A 20,395-nucleotide genomic window follows, 5' to 3' on the forward strand; every position below is an offset into this window, starting at 1 on the left:
CTTGTGTAAGCCCCATGGCGGAGATAGAAGGACGTATGTGAATATTTGAGGTCGCAAGGTCGACCTCTATGCATGCTCATGATTCTCCACTATCACCATGCCTTGCATGGATTAAACATAGGTTTTATGGGGTTATGTGACGATCGTTTGTCTCTTTGAGAAACGATCACTTGGCTTCGGTTCTCCCTTGCATGCCAAATCCGCTCAACTTTGCCCAAAATCGACTTTGTGAAGCCCTTTTTGCGAGCTTTCACAACACTCACATGGCCCCTTGCTTTCGTTAAGCTTGACTTCGCTGCCATTGATTTTTTTTTGCCCTGCATGATCTCCGAATGCAAGTCTTCATGGTCTTTTCCACCGTGCTCTCTACATGCCTTCCATATGCTGGCATCTTGCATGGACGACTTCTATTGTGGGCTATAGTCCTTATGTGGAGAGGGTGCCCAAAATAGGGCGCCCCTTTGCTAAAATTATGAAAAAAAGACTACTTGGCGATGGTAGCAAGCTGCCAAACGATAGAGCATGGGAAATTTTCATACAGCCCCACCGAATTCTTTACAGTTCGATTTGGCCCTCTCCTCCAACCAAGGGGTTGTTACCGTGACCCCTTCTCCTCTCTCTCCCTCTGCCAAGAAAGCCTTGTTTCCTTCGGCTATTCAAGCACCACCTAGGGAGAGAGAGATAGAAACCCTATACCCAACCTTGCATCACGACCTTGCAATAGGCTTGCCCCCCATGGCCCCTAGTTCGCCATCAAGGAGCGAGAGAAATAGAACGAACCGAACCACGCCGCTTCCCCACACCGGTTCTCCCCCTCCTCCATTCTGTTTTCCTGAGCTCTGATACCCAATATGAGAGACTAGGGACTAGCACATGCAACTCTCCACCCAACCATGTCTAATATAGGCCCTTGGCCTGCAACTCCTGTACCTTATGTGTGTCCTGGCCCTTGGTCTTGGCCGTCTTACCCTAGACTTGACACTAGGAGGTTTTTTATAAAAAAATCTCGGTATATATGCCCTTCAATCTAGGAGAAACCATATATTTATTTTGTATTAGCACACTTAGTTTTACTTCTTCCTTTGTCATGTGCTCTTGAGCTTCTCCTTCATCTTCTCCATCTCCATGTGCATTCCTACAACCGTACTTCCAACAATTAATACATAACTATCGTAAGAGGTTACCCTCAAAAGTTGATAAAAATGGCTTCAATATTAACAAATCTCCATTACAAATCACAAAAATTAAGATAAAGAATAAAATCATTTAATGAATGACCAAAGACCCCAACACGTAAGCATGATATCTATAATTGAGTAAACTCTATGTCCAATGATGTAGGAAAAACATCTTCGTAAATCATAGCTAAACCACACCCCCAAACAAAATTGGCTACCATAATAGTCTATACAAGCTCTTATATCCCCAATATGAAAGATGCATGAATGTTGCAAACTCAGTCTCAATCTTCTATCTTTAACACTCATGACTCAAAGCCTACATTCAAATGTGTGTCTTTTATACATATACATATGGTTATAATAGCAATGTGAAATCTTTCTTAATTGAGAAATTTAGATGAGATGAGCTGATGGCCATTGAACAACAATAACCATAAAATCTATCTTCTCCTATGGTAAGGGCAATCACATAAATATATCTCCCATTATAAAGAGAGCTTCAACTCTCAATCTCTTCCTTATGTGATGCCACTTAGGGATTAAAGCAAACAATAATTATTAAAGCTCCATTGGTGATGGAGCTAGGCCAAAAGAGAAAGCCAATAAAAAAATTACCATTCTTGATCGTGCCTCAAATGGACTTTCACATACAATGTTTTTGAGCACACAGGATGGCGCATGCATGGTAGTCTCGTCACACCGATGCATATCTCAAGGATTGGTGCCCACAAACAAGATGGGGGTTGACCCACGTGTACTTTAAAAAAAAAAGTAGAGGTACGATAAAGACTTTGAAGATCACACACATAGATTACAAGAGTATAAGCTAACCACAAAATCCATTTACAAGTTGAGGGGAAAAACTTTTGATGTCCCTCATGAGTGAAAGATACAAAAGGATCGAACAACAACACTTTGAAGCACTCAAGTATGCCTCCTCACACACACACAGCACTTGCGAAACAACCACATTAGCTGGGTATATTAAATTTGGAGAGGCACATACCTAGGCATTGGAGAAGCATAAGAGGAGTCCCACTCCTTGAAAAGAACTTTGCTCCAAAACCTTGGAAGACTTACATATGAGAAATGTCAGAGTAAATTGACTACATTTGAATATTTTTACACTAAACCTCTTTAGATGTGGTAGGTTTTCTCACCTTCAAATTTAAATTTTGGGCAAAATTTGGAGGTGCTATTACACTTGAGTCCCAAGGACGACAAACGACAAGATCAGAGGGAGGAAATTTGAATTGTGCTAAGAAACTCTTAAACAGGCGCTTGTCGTGCAAATTAAAATTATGATGTTTGCCTGCCTTCTTCCTCCTCCATTTCCACAGAGCCCTTGCGTACTACTGCCCGCTCTCCATCTCGTCGAGCTTCCCTCTGCAGTGCCTGCCTTTCTCGCAGAAAATCTCTCCCTGACCAGCGTTTCTCTTCGCTCAAGTAGCTGTGGACCTCTCTTTCCCTGATCGCCATATCCACTGGCGAATTCCGGTTCTCCTTCCTCAGCTTGTGTGCAGAAGCGCTCCTTTATATCTTTTCCTTCAAAGAGCATCTGAATCAAGAACATGGCGGCGATTTTTTGCCGCCAGCAACAGAGATCAAGCATTTCCTAAGCAGCAAGAGATATGAGGGGAGCGTACAAAAGAGGAGCCCAGGTTTTACACCATTTGCAGGCATTCAGAAGAGTGCTAGGGTTTTACACAGTAATTGGCAAGACAACGTGGTAGGTGACTCTTCCATTCTATGGAATCAAGGGCCCTTTCTTCTGGGAATGAACGGATGGATGCAAAACTTCTACCGTCAGGTGAAAGGAAGGGCCATAAGAGAAAGCTGGCAGATACAAATCTAGGGGCTGCTTCAGTAACAGATGGCTCATCTAACTCTCTACCTGCTGATGTTCGTGTCCAAGTGGACATCTTGAAAACTTGTACTTCTGCCTCTGAATCTGATCGTGTCGCAGCTCGTCGTGCAGCACATGCTTTAGCCGAGTTTGCGAAGCAAGGTTTGCCATATTTACTTGTCAACTCTCCAGTTACAAGGTAGAAAATTACATGTGTACGTGACAGGTGCATGCATGTCTTGAGTACGCAAGTATAGTCTGAATGAGTAAGAGTAAAAGAGCATCAGGAATAAACACAAGGGAAAAGAGTGGTTTACCGTATATATCACATTTGTTGTTGGTGAACCACGTAGATCTTTATTACACATGAATATAATAGGAATATGAAGAGTGCTTCAATGTGGCTAGTCCTTGAATGGTGAGCCACGCAGATCTTTATACATGAATATAATAGGAATATGAAAGAGTGCTTCAATGTGGCTGGTTTTTGAATGCCAACGCATTGAGGCATGTGGTTTAACTTTGTCTATCTCAGAGGTACTTATGCCAATTGATAGAGCATTCTAGCATGGTTTTGTACCTAGGAACTCTACGTATAAGAATGGTTTTTGCATCATGTTTTACCATGGTTTGCATGGACTTTTGTATACAATCTTGATTTAGTTTGACATTGTATGTTGGACTTGTGTAGTTAGCCCTCATTGCGTTGTTGTAACTTGTATGTTAGTGTGATCTATATGCATTGTTGTAACTTGTATGTTAGTGTGATCTATATGCACTCGTTTTTTAATGATAGAGAATTTTCAGTGGCAAGAGGATGGAGGTAAAGAAGAGGAGGAGAAGGTGATCAGAGGTAGACAAAGGCTCCTCTAGTTTTCTAGGTCGATGAACGTAGGGATCCTATCTTACAGGATCCACCTCAAGAGGCTTCTTCTTCTTCAGCAGCTATACTACCTGTTTTCTCCAAAGCTTATACGGCTCCTGAAGATTTTTTTATACCTACATGTAGTTCAGATAGAGATGAGATTCCTCTTGTTGTGTTGATGATACAGTATATGGAGAATTCTCCACGTCTTGGAGTTGATAAAAATGAATAGGTCAGGAGATCTGACAGATTGAGAATAAAGTAGTTGTGTTGGTGTATGGATTCTTTGCTTAGAGAGTGTGTAATTACTTTTGGTGAAAGAACTACTATAATCTGCAAAACCTCAGAGCACTTCAACACTTCAAACAACTAGAAATAAGTGAATTGGAATTAAAATGAAGGGAGATAGGGCGAGGATCTTGGAGCCGTATGTCCATGTACACAAATCAGTGACCTTGAAGTGCCAATGCTAGCATCCCTTGATTGGGTATTTCTTTATTCATTGTTTATTGCAAGGACAACTGTCCGAAGTGTCACGTGTGCACCAGGGGGTTCGCTTTAATAGTGTGTGAAGGCTAGCTTGAATAGGGAATTTCCTTTTGAAAAAGTAAGCCTGCAGACACACATACCTAGTGTTAAAAGAGCCCCCCCTCTGGCTTCTCTTAGAGCTGGCAAAAAAAGGGTCCTTGCCCCCATTGCGTTTAACGTAGTTACTTTCATTAAGATTTTTGAGATAGAAAATTCAGATTTGGAGAGAGAGAGAAGCTGAGCTTTTAGAGAGAAAATTCTCTAGATTCTCTAGAGAGAGAGAGAGAGAGAGAGAGAGAGAGAGAGAGAGAGAGAGAGAGAGAGAGAGAGAGAGAGTGCCAAGAGAAATTTTGAAATTCAGGTTTAGAGAGAGAAATCAGTACTCTCTAGAGAGACGAGAGAATATAGAGAGAGGAAGTCATTGTGCGGCATAAGAGCTGCCAATTTTGAAAAAGAGGTTGGCACAGACCACCGTTGTAGATGGAGAGAGTTTGTGACGGGCTGGAGAGATGCATTGATTAGGTGCATCTTTGACCTCAACTCAAAAAACTATCACAAATTGCTGATGTGTCAAGCCGCTGAAGACCGAGAGGGTTAGGACTCCGTAGCCCTAACCTAGCCAACATGCAGGTCTTGGACCCTAGCAGAAGTAGAAGAAGCAGAAGGATTTACTAACTTACAGATTCTTATTGAGTGGCCCCAAAAACTTATGGAACCCCGGCTGATGGGGCCTAAAATAAAGCAGTCACACACACACACACACACACACATTGCAAACCTGTATAGAGGGGTGATGACGTGGCGCTTGTGGCTTGCGTTAACCTGATGACGTGGCAGCTGTACAGATTTTCGTGGATTTCATTGGCAACCCTTGGTGCTAGCTTTTGGGCTTTTCATATAAACTGCTTTTGGATGGCCAAGGGTCTTTAAATATGTAAAAGAGCTCACTCTTTGGCATACTACCCGTGTGAGATGCAGAGTTGAGCTTCAAGTGTTGTCCTACTTCTAGGGTTCAAGTTAGCCTAGGAAGTGTTCTGGGTCCTTCTGGCACCCTTGTGAGCCTGTGCGCAGGCCGTGCATGTCCAGGCACTTAGAATTGTTGCACACCCTTTGATTGCACACAACATGATCATTAGCACGACATTCAGAACCCATCATGAGCTTTTTCCAGAGCATAGAACCCTTGGGCCTTTTTCCCAAAGTGCACATTTTTCACTTATTTATTAATAAGTGACTTTTGTTGGAAAAGTACGTAGGGCAAATTGCTAAAGATCTATAAAAGAATCCCATTGGGCACTCAGTAGAAGCAGAAGAGCCAGGGACAGAAGGTGTGAGGATTAGTGGTGCTAATCGTAAATTTAAGACTAAACCTTTATACTTAAGATCAAACTGAGACTCAAGAGACTGAATGTGTGCTTGATTGATTGAATGAATGCTTAAAAACTGAGTACAAGAGGCTCCTTATATAGGAGACTAAGAGACACAAATGAAAAGACACGTCTCATGGTGAAGAGACGCGACTTTAGAAGTAAAGACACATCCTTTCGGCGAAGAGTTGCAACCATTGGACGAAGAGTAGCAATCGTAGAGCGAAGGGGTGTGATCAGTTGTCGAAGGAGTGTGGCTTTTGGCGAAGAGGCATGTCTCTTGAGCGAAGGGTCGTGACCGTCCAAGCGAAGGGGTTCTCCTTGGCATGGCACTTTGCGTATTTGCAACTAGGAGTAGATGTAATATTGCAACATAGTACAATCATGACATTCCCTCCCATTTATAACGAGAGCCCGTGTCAAAGAAATGACTTCTGATGTTGATAGAACTTTGGAAAAGCATTGAATCACCGAAAATCTTCAGTCTTTGAGTTATCTGAAATCTTCAGTCTTTGAGTTATCTGAAATCTTTGTCTTGAACCTGTGCTTCTTGCGATGTAAGGTGCAGTAGAATGAATGTTGAACTTTACTCAAGATGAGTGCTCCATAATGTGCTCAAGGTTCCTTTTACTTATGGAAGGGAGAGCCTGCCGTTCCTTTAGTGAGAGTGCAATGGACACAAACAAAGTGAATGGACACTGTGAATGGAAGTGCATGAGACTGAGAGATAGAGAGAGAAGAGAATACGACACCAAAGACATTGTAAAACCCTCCTCCGAAGGCCCCACTCTCTATGGCGAGAGCGGTCTACTTAAGATTGCACAAATCTCTACAATGCTTGACTTGCCGACGATGAGGACGACGACGAGACGGGCTGAAATCTGAAAACTCTAAGGCTGAAATCTGCAAATCTTTTATTTGCTGAATTCTGACTCTATGTCGGTGACAATGTCGATGACGGCGGTACGACGACGACGCGCTGAAAACGCAGATGCTGAAATCTGCGTTTTCCAGGCTGAAACTGTAAACCTTGCGGAAACTGACCGTGCGGCGAGGAACTGCTGCGGGAAGGTGAGATCTGCGAGGTTCGGGACTTGATCTGCGGTGTCTAAGGGCTGAAAACTGAAAACGCTGATGGTTCTTGATGTTCCGTCGTCGCGGTGAACCTGCAAAATGTTGGGTCTGATCTGCAAATAAAAAACGCTAGGGCTGAAAATGGCTCTGCTGTCGCCGGATGGCCTGCAATTGCAAAACGCTAGGTCTCTTGTTGAGTCTTCTGACGCAAGGAATCTGCAAGTGCAAATCGCTGGCTGATCTGGTCCAAAAACGCTAGGTTGTTGCTGTGGAGCAAAAACGCTAGGGCTTGGGGTTCTGCTGAGAAGTTGCCTGTTGAGCAGTGGTGCTCCTGCTGCCTCTTCTGCCAATTAGTGCTAGCTTAGGTTTGCTTGTATACAAACTTACTCAATTTGCCCTACCTACTTTCCAACAAAAGTCAATTAAAAATAATAAGTGAAAAATGTCAAAAATAAGGAAAATAGGCTAAATGCACTGGAAAATTCCCCTGAAGGATTCTGATGGGAATGCTTCTGATCATGCTGTGTGCAACCAGAGGTATGCATCTACACTAAGTGTATGGGCATGCACGGTCTGCGAACACTCACAAAAGTGCCATATCAGTTCTAAATCTAGACTGATTGGACTAACTGAACCCTTGTCGTGCTGTAGCTTGTCCACAGACACATAGGATTGGATGTGTCACGTGACATCCCCTCCTTTTCAACGTGAGGTACTGCTACCCAACTGTATGGCGTCGAGGGAGATCGCCAATAGCATCCGGAATCCGGAAAGGGACTCTTCACCGGCCCACTAGGATGTGTGGGTCGTGCGATACTTGAACTTCATAAAGGTCTGCAACGCTTGCTTCTTTGGGCCGCGCCGAAAGCGACACAGAGTCTTTTGAGTCTCCTTCAATGCTTCAACTTCGTCTAGAGTCATGCTTCTTTCTTCTTCAAGAATCTCCATGGCTGAAAATTCCTGAAACCATTTCCAACACAAAACCATGAACATACCTATTCCTTGTAAAGTGAGTGGAAAAAATCTTGTCTTCCTCAAAGACCGTGCATGCAATGTAGATGAACAAAGAGACGGAGTGCCAAACCGTTCACCACACACACGCAAACAATGAAATCGAATCTTTCTCTTATGATCTAAAGCAATCAACTGTGGCAATTCACAACGGAAATGCCCATGCTTGGTGCTCATACTTGCTTGTGCTCTTTCTACAAATGTGTCGTGCCAAGAAAGAGATATGGAATGTGACTTCCTTGAATGCATACTTTTCAGCTTTTCATGAAAAATCCGCATACATCTGTGCTCATTCATGAGTGAAACGTGCTCAACGTACAATATGTCATGCGTAGGAAAAGGGATCACATAAAGACGCCGAGGAAAATACAGGAAACGATCACGAATGAAACACTTACAATGCGTGCTTACTAATCATTCGAATACATAGTACTTCCTGTGAGGTTTCTTTGGACCGAGGCTCGAGAGCCAAGATCGGTTCTTCTTGAAGGGGTTCTTTGGACCTAGGCTCGAGAGCCAAGATCAGTTCTTCGTGATTGATCGAATCTGCAATGAGGTTAGCTTCACCAGAGAAAGTATCAACTAACACATCATCCTTGTGAACAATCACATCATTGTCATGCAACTCTTCATGCTTGTGAGAAATCACATCTTGATCATGCAAATCATCATGCTTGTGAGAAGTCACATCTTGATCATGCAAATCATCATGCTTGTCATCATCATCCAAATCATCATGCAAATCATTGGCATCCAAATCATCATGCTCATCATTTTCAATCAATTCATCATGCTTCTTATAATCATGCAAATCCTGTGTGTCATGCTTTGGAGAAGAAGAGACGGAAAGAGTCTCCTTTTCCCGAATCTCTTGCATCTGTGCCTGCACTTGAGAAAAGAGTCGCAACAACTCTTGCATGTGTCGCGCTTGCTCATGCTCACGCTCTATGGGTGCCTTTCTTTCTGCTTCTCTTTTTGCTTTTCTTTCTGCGTGTCTGCGATCCATTTCTGCTTTTCTTTCTTTGCATTCACGATCAAATTCTGCCATTCTTTTTGCTTGTCTTGCTTCGCGTTCTAACTTCCTTTCCATAAACATATGGTCCAAAGCCTCCATAGGAGTTAGTGCAATCCTTGACGTAGATGGGGAAGGGTCGGAAAAACCTACTGATGGGGAAAATTTTTCTTCGCCTCTTTGATGCTCATCACCTCCAAGCGAAGTATCCATTCCGCATCGAGTGATGACCATGCACTATGATCTTTGGTTCTTAAGTTCACGAGGAACTTGGGTTCTTGAGGTCTTGGGTTCTTGGGTTCTTGAGGGTCTTGAGGTTCTTGAGGTTTTCTTTCGCTTGCAATCTGTTTGAGAAGGATCTTCTCTTCACCCGAGTTCTGCTCTTTTCCGTGGGCGCACCCCTTGGCGGCCTTGCGCTCACACCAAGGTTGCTTTTACCCACCTCACGTCGATTGGTTGGCCGCTAAGTGCACGGTCCGCTCTCAATGAGTGAAAAGAGGCACAAGGGGAGGCTGGACAAGCCCTTCTTTCTTGGGATTCCTGTCACTCTTCAAAAACACGATTAGGAATCGACACGCCCAAGCGAACTTGGGTTCGTGCGACCTCAACAAGCAAAAAAAATTATTGTGATTCTTGTGGTTCTTTCCTTGAGTGATACAAAACACTGCCAAAGCTCTGATACCAATCTTAGGCGCAGCGGAATGAATGTTGAACTTTGCTCAAGATGAGTGCTCCATAATGTGCTCAAGGTTCCTTTTACTTATGGAAGGGAGAGCCTTCCGTTCCTTTAGTGAGAGAGTGCAATGGACACAAACAAAGTGAATGGACACTGTGAATGGAAGTGCATGAGACTGAGAGATAGAGAGATAAGAGAATACGATCGCAGAGACGTTGTAAAACCCTCCTCCGAAGGCCCCACTCTCTATGAAGAGAGCGGTCTACTTAAGATTGCACAAATCTCTACAATGCTTGGACTTGCCGACGATGTCGATGACGATGAGGACGACGACGAGACGGGCTGAAATCTGAAAACTCTAAGGCTGAAATCTGCAAATCTTCTATCTGCTGAATTTTGACTCTTTGTCGGTAACGATGTCGATGACGACGGTATGACGACGCGTTGAAAACGCAGATGCTGAAATGTGCGTTTTTCCGGGTTGAAACTGTAAACCTTGCGGAAACTGACCGTGCGCTGCGGGAAGGTGAGATCTGCGAGGTTCGGGACTTGATCTGCGGTGTCTAAGGGTTGAAAACTGAAAACATTGATGGTTCTTGATGTTCCGTCGCGGTGAACCTGCAAAACGTTGGGGCTGATCTGCAAATAAAAAACGCTAGGGCTGAAAATGGCTCTGTTGTTGCCGGATGGCCTCCAATAAAAGTCAATTAAAAATAATAAGTGAAAAATGTCAAAAATAGGGAAAATAGGCTAAATGCATTGGAAAATTCCCCTGAAGGATTCTGATGGGAATGCTTATGATCATGCTGTGTGCAACCAGAGGTATGCATCTACACTAAGTGTATGGGCATGCACGGTCTGCGAACAAACTCACAAAAGTGCTAGATCACCTCTAAATCTAGACTGATTGGACTGACAGAACCCTTGTTATGCTGTAGCTTGTCCACGGACACATCAGGTTGGATGTGTCACGTGACATGCGAAACCTTTTTGCTTTGACTGCTAAATCCCTTGTCATTGCATTGTTCAAAGACTTTTTTGAGGAATTTGGCATAGTCAGGCTGACTGCAACAAGGGGTTGATCTTCAAAAATCCTTCATGTGATGTAAGACTTCTGGTTCAAAATCTTCCAATAACTGCGAAATATTTGGTGAAGAGGAAATCTTTTGAAGGCACTCTTCAGATGCGGTAACTTCAACTTTGTGAATCATTGGAGAGGATTTTGGATTGAGATTGTAATCATCTTCCAATAATAAATCCCAAAATTCTTTAGAATCATCTTCAAAAATTGTCACTTCATGACTTGCAATTGGCATATCATCATTTAGCAAAGGATCAAAGAAAGCATAATCATCTTTTGGCTCAGAATCTGCAACTATGTCCTTATCTTTGTTTGGTAACAAAGTATCTCTTGGAAAAACTTCGTGCTTGTTCCGCGTGATAAAGCCCGTGTAAAGTCAATTCACGTCCATCTTTGAACAAATTGATGGTATGTCCTCGAAAGCTAATTGCGGGGTCGTACTGGAATAACCAATGCTGACCAAGAATCATGTCGTAATAAGATAAAGGCATGACTTTGAAATCCAATTGATCTGCATAAGTTTGAATCTCGAATTGCAACTGTCGAACTGTTTGATCACAAGTCAAAATTGATGCATTTGCTAATTCCACATCATATAAGTGAGATGTCTTCTGAGTTGGTAAGCCAAGCTGTTGAACTATTTGAGTGTTGATGAAATTATTCGAGCATCCGTTGTCCACCAAAACATTGATGAAGCGACCATTGAGAGTTCCAAGAAGGCTCAGAACTTGCTTTGAAAGAGGCTCCAAAATTGAAGATTTGCACTGAGCATGCTTCATAAGAATATTCGTATCCTCTGAGACATGAATTGTATTGACCACTGATTTTCCTTTATCTTGAGCAGAAGCTGGTTGTTCAGCATTCGATGATGTTTCCGCGTTGGAATTTCTTTTCAAAATAGATGGATTTGGTTTCTTTGGACATTGATACCATCTATGGTCACCATTGCAAATTGTACATAATCCTTCCTTCTTTGAAGTCGAAGATGCATTTGACGAAGAGCCTTGCTGACTATTGGAATGCCGATCTTGAGAAAAATTACGTCCTTTACCACGATCAAGTGGAGGAACATTTGAAGGAAATCTGCTTTGAAATTGTCTATCTTGAGAATAGAACCTTAAAGTTGAATAAGGCTCTGTTGCTTGTTGTCTGAACTGAGATTGTTGCTGTTGACTTTGGCCATGGCTTTCTCTACGATCGTGCTGTGAAAAGCGAGCGTTGTTTGAAGATCTGGCACTAGGGAGAAAATTCCGTGTAGGGCGCCGATTATCGCCAAGACGCTCCACATAGGCTATTGCAGCATCCAAGGTGGTAGGGTTGTATTTGTGCACATCGTCCTTCAGGGTTGGTTCAAGCCCGTCAATGAAACTGTGTAGTTTATCAGAGGGGTTGAGATTCTCTATCTCCAGAGTTAATCTCTGAAACTCTGTGATATACGCGGCCAAGGAACCTGTCTGGCTCAGGCAGCGAAGAGAGGACCGAGTATGAAAATTCGCATTGGCAGGTTTTGTCACAAAAATACGGAAGCGTAAATTGACTTTTAATTGTACTTCAAATACTCAAGAGAATTGGAGAGAGAGAGAAAAAGCTTGACACTTCATTGGGGACCAGAAGATGGGCTGGTCCCCCCCCATAAAGAGAATATCTTTATTACTAAGAGAGAATCTTTACAAGCACAGGAACGGGGTGAAAGCCCGTCTTCTATTCTTTCTTGGCTTTTTTTCTGCTTCTGAGTGAGAGAGTAGAAGAACTGCTCTTTGACTACTGAGAGGATCTATCCTCTTCTGCGAGATTTTGGGAAGCTCTCGTAGGGGAGAGTCTACCTTCCACAAAACTCATCAGAAGCTCTCACGAATGAGGGTCTATCTTCCGCTAACTGTGCCACTTTGGATGTAATCATTCCTGCAATCAAGCAACCACAGAAACATGCAAAACACACACACACACACTTGCTGTAATTTTCTGCACATAACCAGAAATTGTTACGTGAGCGCGTTCCAATGTCAAAATGGAGGTCCTTTTCGCGATAGAAATGCTCCAAACTTGGTGTATGTGTAGAGTAGGTAGTGGGGAATGAGCTTCTATTAAGACTTTGCTGAAATTCACCCTAATACAAGTGATTAGGGGCTGAAAACAGGGAATTTGCAGCAGCTAGACAAGGGAGAAAGAGAGTTTTCTACTACTTTACGTGATGAAACTTCTCCCAAAGCTGCATGCAACCATGAGAGGCCTTGTTCTAGGTGATGGGTGCTCAGAGGCTCCACATACACCACAAGGTGCTGCTCTCAAGCTTCAATGGAGAGCTTCACTGCGTAGAGGATGGTCAACTTGGGGGGGTAGTGCACTGCCAACCTGGCAAGAGGGGGAGGGGCTGCTCTCTTATAGCCTCCCAGAGGAGGGGGCGCTAGCATGGAGAGAGAGAGAGAGAGAGAGAGAGAGAGAGAGAGAGAGAGAGAGAGAGAGAGAGAGAGAGAGAGATTGCATGGGAAAGTGTGCCAAGTGGCACACTTACTTTAAAACTTAAAAACCATTCAACTTTTGACTTTAAAAATCCTATGTTAGTTAATGAAATGTGCAATTAAGTGCACAACTGCACACATAGATGCAACAAATGAAAACGTTAGCTGCTCCCTAGCGCATTGCCGTGCCAGCAATGCTCTGGCATTACTTGTTCGCACTTGTCCAGCCATTTGGTCCAGCGCAAATCATTTAAGAATACTTTTAACTAACTTATCCTAAGGCCGTAAAATAATCAAGTCTTAGGGTTAATAGTCTAAGGACCCCATCTCATTCCTGTGCTTGCACAAGCGCGCGTAATTTATGAGCCTGAAATATGAGGCTACTATCTACCCCTTTATTGAAGACCCAATTTCCCAATCACTAGGGCTTCAGGGTATTTTTCTGCTAGGGTCTCCCTGAGGTGCACTTGTCCAAACTTGGGCACACCTGAGGCCCCAAAAACTGCTAGATCTATTCTGATGTACACACAACTAATTAGATAATTCTTTTCTCATAAATAAATTAATTATTTACAAAGTCTGACATAGTTACATCCCTCTTGGTTCTAAACAGTTGACCTCAACTGTAGAGCGTCAACATAACTGTGCAAGATGTCTGGGTAGTCGTTAGGATCGGACTCAGTCATCCACTTTGCATCTAAAGGAGTGTAATTCTTGAACTTGACTAAATACTTTCGATGTAGACTCCCCGACTTGAGTTGTCTCTCCGAGTGGTGTATTATCTGTTCAGGTTGAAGGATTTTCTCAATCTCTTCGACTTCTAGAGGATCTTCTTGTACTGGCGCTACTGGAGGAGGTCCAACATATGGTCGGAGGAGATTGACATGAAAAGCATAATGGATGCGCCAGTGAGAAGGCAAATCCAATCTGAAGTATCTGCAAGTTACCTCGAGGGTAAAGCTTCATAGCCTTTTGCAAGGCTTCATGCAATCCTGCTTCAAACTTGCACATCTTTTCCGAATCATCAATCTTCTTGAATGGAGTGACTTTCAAGAGAACGTCCCAAAACCTATCCACATAGCGTGGAACAGTTTCGTTCTCCAACTGTGAAAGTCGATCCCACTCTTTCTTTACCTCTTCCTCATAGTCTGGAGGAAGGAACTGTGCGTAGAACTCCTTCTTGAAAGTAGTCCAATCTTGGGGTTTACGATCTTCAAGGATAAGGGTTAACCACCAACTGCTGGCGGTGCCTTTCAGGTACATACTAACATGGTGAAGCTTGGATCTTTCTTTAAAATTCCCTTCAGCAAATGCAACTTCGAATTGGCGGATGAAAGCAAAAGATTTGTCATTATCACGCCGTCCATTGTAGGTGTCAAATTTCACATCTTTGTCTCCCGACTTGAATGTTTTCTGCCTGTGGTGCTTTTTCTTATGGTGCTCCTTCTTTCTATGCTTAGACTCCTTGTGGATAGGAATCTTTTCCCTTGAATGCACTTCTTGCTGCGACGGATCGTCAAGAAACATGTCTTCCGGAGCAACTATGTCATCCAGATCCTTCATGAAAGAGAACCGAGGGGAATCAGGGGGATTATGCTCTTGAACCTTTGGGTTAACCGCACATGACGTTCTAGAGGTTTCCTGTGCCTCTCGTGCATGTGGGAGGTTCCAATCAAAGGATCTTTCCTTGGTTCTGGCGCCTTTGGGTTTTGCGAGATGTCTCCCGACCCCATCGGCATTTTCTCCTTCCCTTTCTCAAGAGTAAAGAGAATCTTTTGGACTTCTGGATGGGAGAGAGCTTTTTGCAACTCTTCCACCTGCTGTTGAAGGAGAGAGAACTATCTCGCGTCCTCCCATTTCTGCAGTCTGCCAAGAGTCGTCAATCCCTTAAGAAAGAGAGAGATGACCTTGCTCTGATACCACTGTCACAAAAATACGAAAGCGTAAAGTGACTTTTAATTGTACTTCAAATACTCAAGAGAATTGGAGAGAGAGAGAAAAAGCTTGACACTTCATTGGGGACCAAAAGATGGGTTGGTCCCCCCCCATAAAGAGAATATCTTTATTACTAAGAGAGAATCTTTACAAGCACAGGAACGGGGCGAAAGCCCGTCCTCTATTCTTTCTTGGCTTTTTTTTTGCTTCTAGAAGAACTGCTCTTTTACTACTGAGAGGATCTATCCTCTTCTGCGAGATTTTGGGAAGCTCTCGTAGGGGAGAGTCTACCTTCCACAAAACTTCCACTAACTGTGCCACTTTGGACGTAATCATTCCTGCAATCAACCAACCATAGAAACATGCAAAACACACACACACATGCTTGCTGTAATTTTTTGCACATAACCAGAAATTGTTACCTGAGCACGTTCCAATGCCAAAATGGAGGTCCTTTTCGCGATAGAAATGCTCCAAACTTGGTGTATGTGTAGAGTAGGTAGTGGGGAATGAGATTCTATTAAGACTTTGCGCAGAGAACTAGCAAGTGCAAATTTTTTTCTCTCTACTAAATTTGTGTTTGATAAGTAAACCTCCATTTTGAACAGCCATTGGTCCAGCACGCGCTTGTCGCAGCGGCCGTTATACAACTCAGGCAGTTTAACATCACGTTTCTTCTTTTGTGTAGCATTAAAATTTTTATAAAGTAATTGAATTTCGCGATTGTCTACCTCATCAGTTGGATCTGGTTCGTTTGGTTCTTCCACTGAAGCTTCGGAAGGTGGTGGAGAAGCAAGAGTAAGGGCATCGTTAGATTGACCACCTCCGTCTTGAGAATTCAGCATGGTTACACCTCAAAGGGAACTCAAACAGGTGTAGCAGCACGTTTTGGGACGGGTACTCCGGGAGTTGAAACTATGTCGGAAATGGGTTCGGGCTCTGGAGTCGGGGAATCGGAAAGAACTACCACTTTGGGTGCAAGGGGTTTTTTTCCGGGAGAACAGTGTCCGGAATCACGATCCACTCTCGCGGAAGAAGATTTTCGGATAAAACGTCCTCCGGAACATCATCTATATACGAGATGAAGGGAATATGTAAGTAATCCCCGTCAGCCATGGCAGAGAGGGCGAAATGCTGCCAGCGCTAGAGGAGGGTGAGAGGGTAGCGTTGTTGCTGGTCATGTTTTCGTTTTTATGTAAGAGGGCTGGAGGTTTTGTGGGTGTTAAAAGGCTGGTTTCACATTACCCTTTAATTGATGGGTTGGCCACCATTGGGGACACTAATGTGGGGTTCAATAAAATAGCGTGCACTGCTGGGTTTAATAATTGGGCGCTACTGAGGTTTTACGTAAAATAAAGGCGAGCGAAGAGGTTTGCCAGCAAAAGGGTGTCACGAACTAGCATGCCAGCAGCAAGGAGCGCCAACGCTTGGGATTTTCTGTGAGCAAAAGGTGCAAAACGTTTGGAGGGGTGCGATAAGGATCAAGGGCTGCTGGGTTAGTGCCTTTTCACCGAAAAAGGTGCGAGCACTCTAGGCGAAGGGGTTTATGTGACGGAAGGGCAACAAACGAAGGGGTTTGGTGATTCAGCCCAGCGATTCAGCTTTGCGATTCTTCTTCATAACCCAGCAATTGAGAGAAGAGTGCGAGCAAGGGAGAAGGGGGGGATTGGCTGGCAGCACGTATAAGGGGTATGAGCCTCCCGGAAACGGCCACGGGATGGGGACCCCCCACCTAGACACGTTAGCCCCACTCCACGCACTCGTGCACCGTGGGGGCTCCACGCAAGGTTCCCCAGGGCACGCTATGACCCTCCTTGAGTGCGGGGGAGCTTGGGGCTACGTGGGGCTAGGGACCCGGAACGCGAGACCCTCGGAACACACCACGGCCGCGGACCCACGGAACGGAACTTGACCCGAGCCGGCCCCGACCCGAGCCGGGCTTTTTGAAGACAAACGCGCCCACCACGCACCTCCACATGACGCGCCCAACTTGGGGCCGTCACACTTGACCCGAGCCGGCCCCGACCCGAGCCGGGCTTTTGAAGGCAAACGCGCCCACCACGCACCTCCACATGACGCGCCCAACTTCGGGCCGTCACACTTGGTATCAGAGCTCAACTTCGGGCCCTCCACATGACGCGCCCAACTCTCGGGCCGTCACACTTGGTATCAGAGCTTCAGGAAATCAACCAAGCCGAACCCAAGGAAGGGGGAGGCTCCAGGACTCAAAACGGCACGTACCCAACGTGCGGGGCCGCCAACGCTGCTGCTACAACCACTGCTTGCCGAACCCAAGAGGGGGGAGGCCACGGGCTAAAATGCGTCCCGCTACTGGATCATACTACAATGCTTGCCGAACCCAAGAGGGGGGAGGCCACGGGCAAAACTGCGTCCCGCTACTACTACTCCTCAGTTCGCCAAACCCAGGAGGGGGGAGGCTACGGGCAAACCTACGACCCGCCACTCAGTTCGCCAAACCTAGGAGGGGGGAGGCTACGGGCAAACCTACGACCCGCCACTCAGTTCGCCAAATCCAAATGAGGTCACACAGGGACCAATTGGGATCAGTTTGACGATTGAAGATTCAGCCAAAGCCTTCATGGTGTCATGACGACCAAAGCTACTTCAACCTAAAGACTGAATCTAACCAAGTAACCTTACCCGATTCAAGATTCAGCGATTGGAAACCAAAGCTGGTGTCAGCCTAAGTCTACAACGCGCGTCAAAATGACGGTAAGTTTCCTTGCAACTTCGCAAGGGCTGCATTGCGATGGACTTTACTTCAAATTCGATTTTCAAAGAAGTCTCCGCGCGGGCCAACGCAGCAGGTGGCTCCGCGCACCTCGGGTTACCTTTTGGGGAATGCTCAAGTATGGGGAATTCTACTTGGGTATTCAAAGCATATCTTTTTCAGCCTTCTGCCAAAACACACAAAAATACACACACTTTATTCCAAAAATTCCAAAAACAAAGCATGCTATCTACTTGCATTTCGGGTACAGTTTTCACGCACTTTGCACTATATGCACCCCTTAGACCTTTGGCCTATGCATAGCCAAGCTCTCTTTTCTCCCTTTGTTCGACGAGGACGTCGAACTTTCTTCAACCGGGGGTGTATATAAGGGGTATGAGCCTCCCGGAAACGGCCACGAGATGGGGACCCCCCACCTAGACACGTTAGCCCCACTCCACGCACTCGTGCACCGTGGGGGCTCCACGCAAGGTTCCCCAGGGCACGCTATGACCCTCCTTGAGTGCGGGGGAGCTTGGGGCTACGTGGGGCTAGGGACCCGGAACGCGAGACCCTCGGAACACACCACGGCCGCGGACCCGCGGAACGGAACTTGACCCGAGCCGGCCCCGACCCGAGCCGGGCTTTTTGAAGACAAACGCGCCCACCACGCACCTCCACATGACGCGCCCAACATGGGGCCGTCACACTTGACCCGAGCCGGCCCCGACCCGAGCTGGGCTTTTGAAGGCAAACGCGCCCACCACGCACCTCCACATGACGCGCCCAACTTCGGGCCGTCACACTTGGTATCAGAGCTCAACTTCGGGCCCTCCACATGACGCGCCCAACTCTCGGGCCGTCACACTTGGTATCAGAGCTTCAGGAAATCAACCAAGCCGAACCCAAGGAAGGGGGAGGCTCCAGGACTCAAAACGGCACGTACCCAACGTGCGGGGCTGCCAACGCTGCTGCTACAACCACTGCTTGCCGAACCCAAGAGGGGGGAGGCCACGGGCTAAAATGCGTCCCGCTACTGGAACATACTACAATGCTTGCCGAACCCAAGAGGGGGGAGGCCACGGGCAAAACTGCGTCCCGCTACTACTACTCCTCAGTTCGCCAAACCCAGGAGGGGGGAGGCTACGGGCAAACCTACGACCCGCCACTCAGTTCGCCAAATCCAAATGAGGTCACACAGGGACCAATTGGGATCAGTTTGACGATTGAAGATTCAGCCAAAGCCTTCATGGTGTCATGACGACCAAAGCTACTTCAACCTAAAGACTGAATCTAACCAAGTAACCTTACCCGATTCAAGATTCAGCGATTGGAAACCAAAGCTGGTGTCAGCCTAAGTCTACAACGCGCGTCAAAATGACGGTAAGTTTCCTTGCAACTTCGCAAGGGCTGCATTGCGATGGACTTTACTTCAAATTCGATTTTCAAAGAAGTCTCCGCGCGGGCCAACGCAGCAGGTGGCTCCGCGCACCTCGGGTTACCTTTTGGGGAATGCTCAAGTATGGGGAATTCTACTTGGGTATTCAAAGCATATCTTTTTCAGCCTTCTGCCAAAACACACAAAAATACACACACTTTATTCCAAAAATTCCAAAAACAAAGCATGCTATCTACTTGCATTTCGGGTACAGTTTTCACGCACTTTGCACTATATGCACCCCTTAGACCTTTGGCCTATGCATAGCCAAGCTCTCTTTTCTCCCTTTGTTCGACGAGGACGTCGAACTTTCTTCAACCGGGGGTGTATATAAGGGGTATGAGCCTCCCGGAAACGGCCACGAGATGGGGACCCCCCACCTAGACACGTTAGCCCCACTCCACGCACTCGTGCACCGTGGGGGCTCCACGCAAGGTTCCCCAGGGCACGCTATGACCCTCCTTGAGTGCGGGGGAGCTTGGGGCTACGTGGGGCTAGGGACCCGGAACGCGAGACCCTCGGAACACACCACGGCCGCGGACCCACGGAACGGAACTTGACCCGAGCCGGCCCCGACCCGAGCCGGGCTTTTTGAAGACAAACGCACCCACCACGCACCTCCACATGACGCGCCAAACTTGGGGCCGTCACACTTGACCCGAGCCGGCCCCGACCCGAGCCGGGCTTTTTGAAGGCAAACGCGCCCACCACGCACCTCCACATGACGCGCCCAACTCTCGGGCCGTCACAGCACGGTTCTTTTCACATGGAGGGGTAAGAGATTGAGCTCTAAGTGTAAGGTACAGCGGAAGTGAACGCTGAACTTTGCTCAAGATGAGTGCTCCGAATTGTGCTCAAGGGTTCCTTTTACTACAGAAGGGAGAGCCTTCCGTTCCTTTAGTGATAAGAGTGCAAATGATCACAAACAAAGTGGCAGGACACTGAGTGAAGGTGTTGAGACTGTGAGATAGAGAGAGAAGAGAATACGACACCAGAAGAGTTGTCAAACCCTCCCTTCTCTCGATGGTGAGAAAAGTCTATGCTATTGATTGCACAAATCTGATACAAGGTGCTGAAGCTGTGAATCTAAGTGATGCTATGTCGAAGTCGATGGTGCGGACGACGACGACGATGCTAAGGCTAAAAATTGAATGCTGTGAGTCGGTCACTGTTGGACCAAGTCGGGGCTGA

The 20,395-nt window shown here is 45.8% G+C and overlaps 1 protein-coding gene across 3 annotated transcripts in view; it reads left to right on the forward strand.

The window, feature by feature from the left end:
* The first annotated feature begins 2,431 nt into the window (after positions 1 to 2,431).
* The window catches only part of ARIA (ARM repeat protein interacting with ABF2), a 58,549-nt gene continuing 40,585 nt past the window's right edge, over positions 2,432 to 20,395 (forward strand). For 2 of the 3 annotated variants that reach the window (XM_086494917.1, XM_086494919.1), the window contains exon 1: positions 2,433 to 3,189. In XM_086494917.1, coding sequence (XP_086351043.1) covers positions 2,931 to 3,189 — 259 coding nt within the window. In that variant the 5' untranslated portion in view covers positions 2,433 to 2,930. Of the gene's footprint in view, positions 3,190 to 20,395 lie in introns of all 3 variants that reach the window. The other variant, XM_086494918.1, reaches the window with a different exon arrangement.

Source organism: Adiantum capillus-veneris, chromosome 22 (genome assembly GCF_014529385.1).
Source record: "Adiantum capillus-veneris isolate H3 chromosome 22, ASM1452938v2, whole genome shotgun sequence".
Taxonomy (NCBI): Eukaryota; Viridiplantae; Streptophyta; class Polypodiopsida; order Polypodiales; family Pteridaceae; genus Adiantum; species Adiantum capillus-veneris.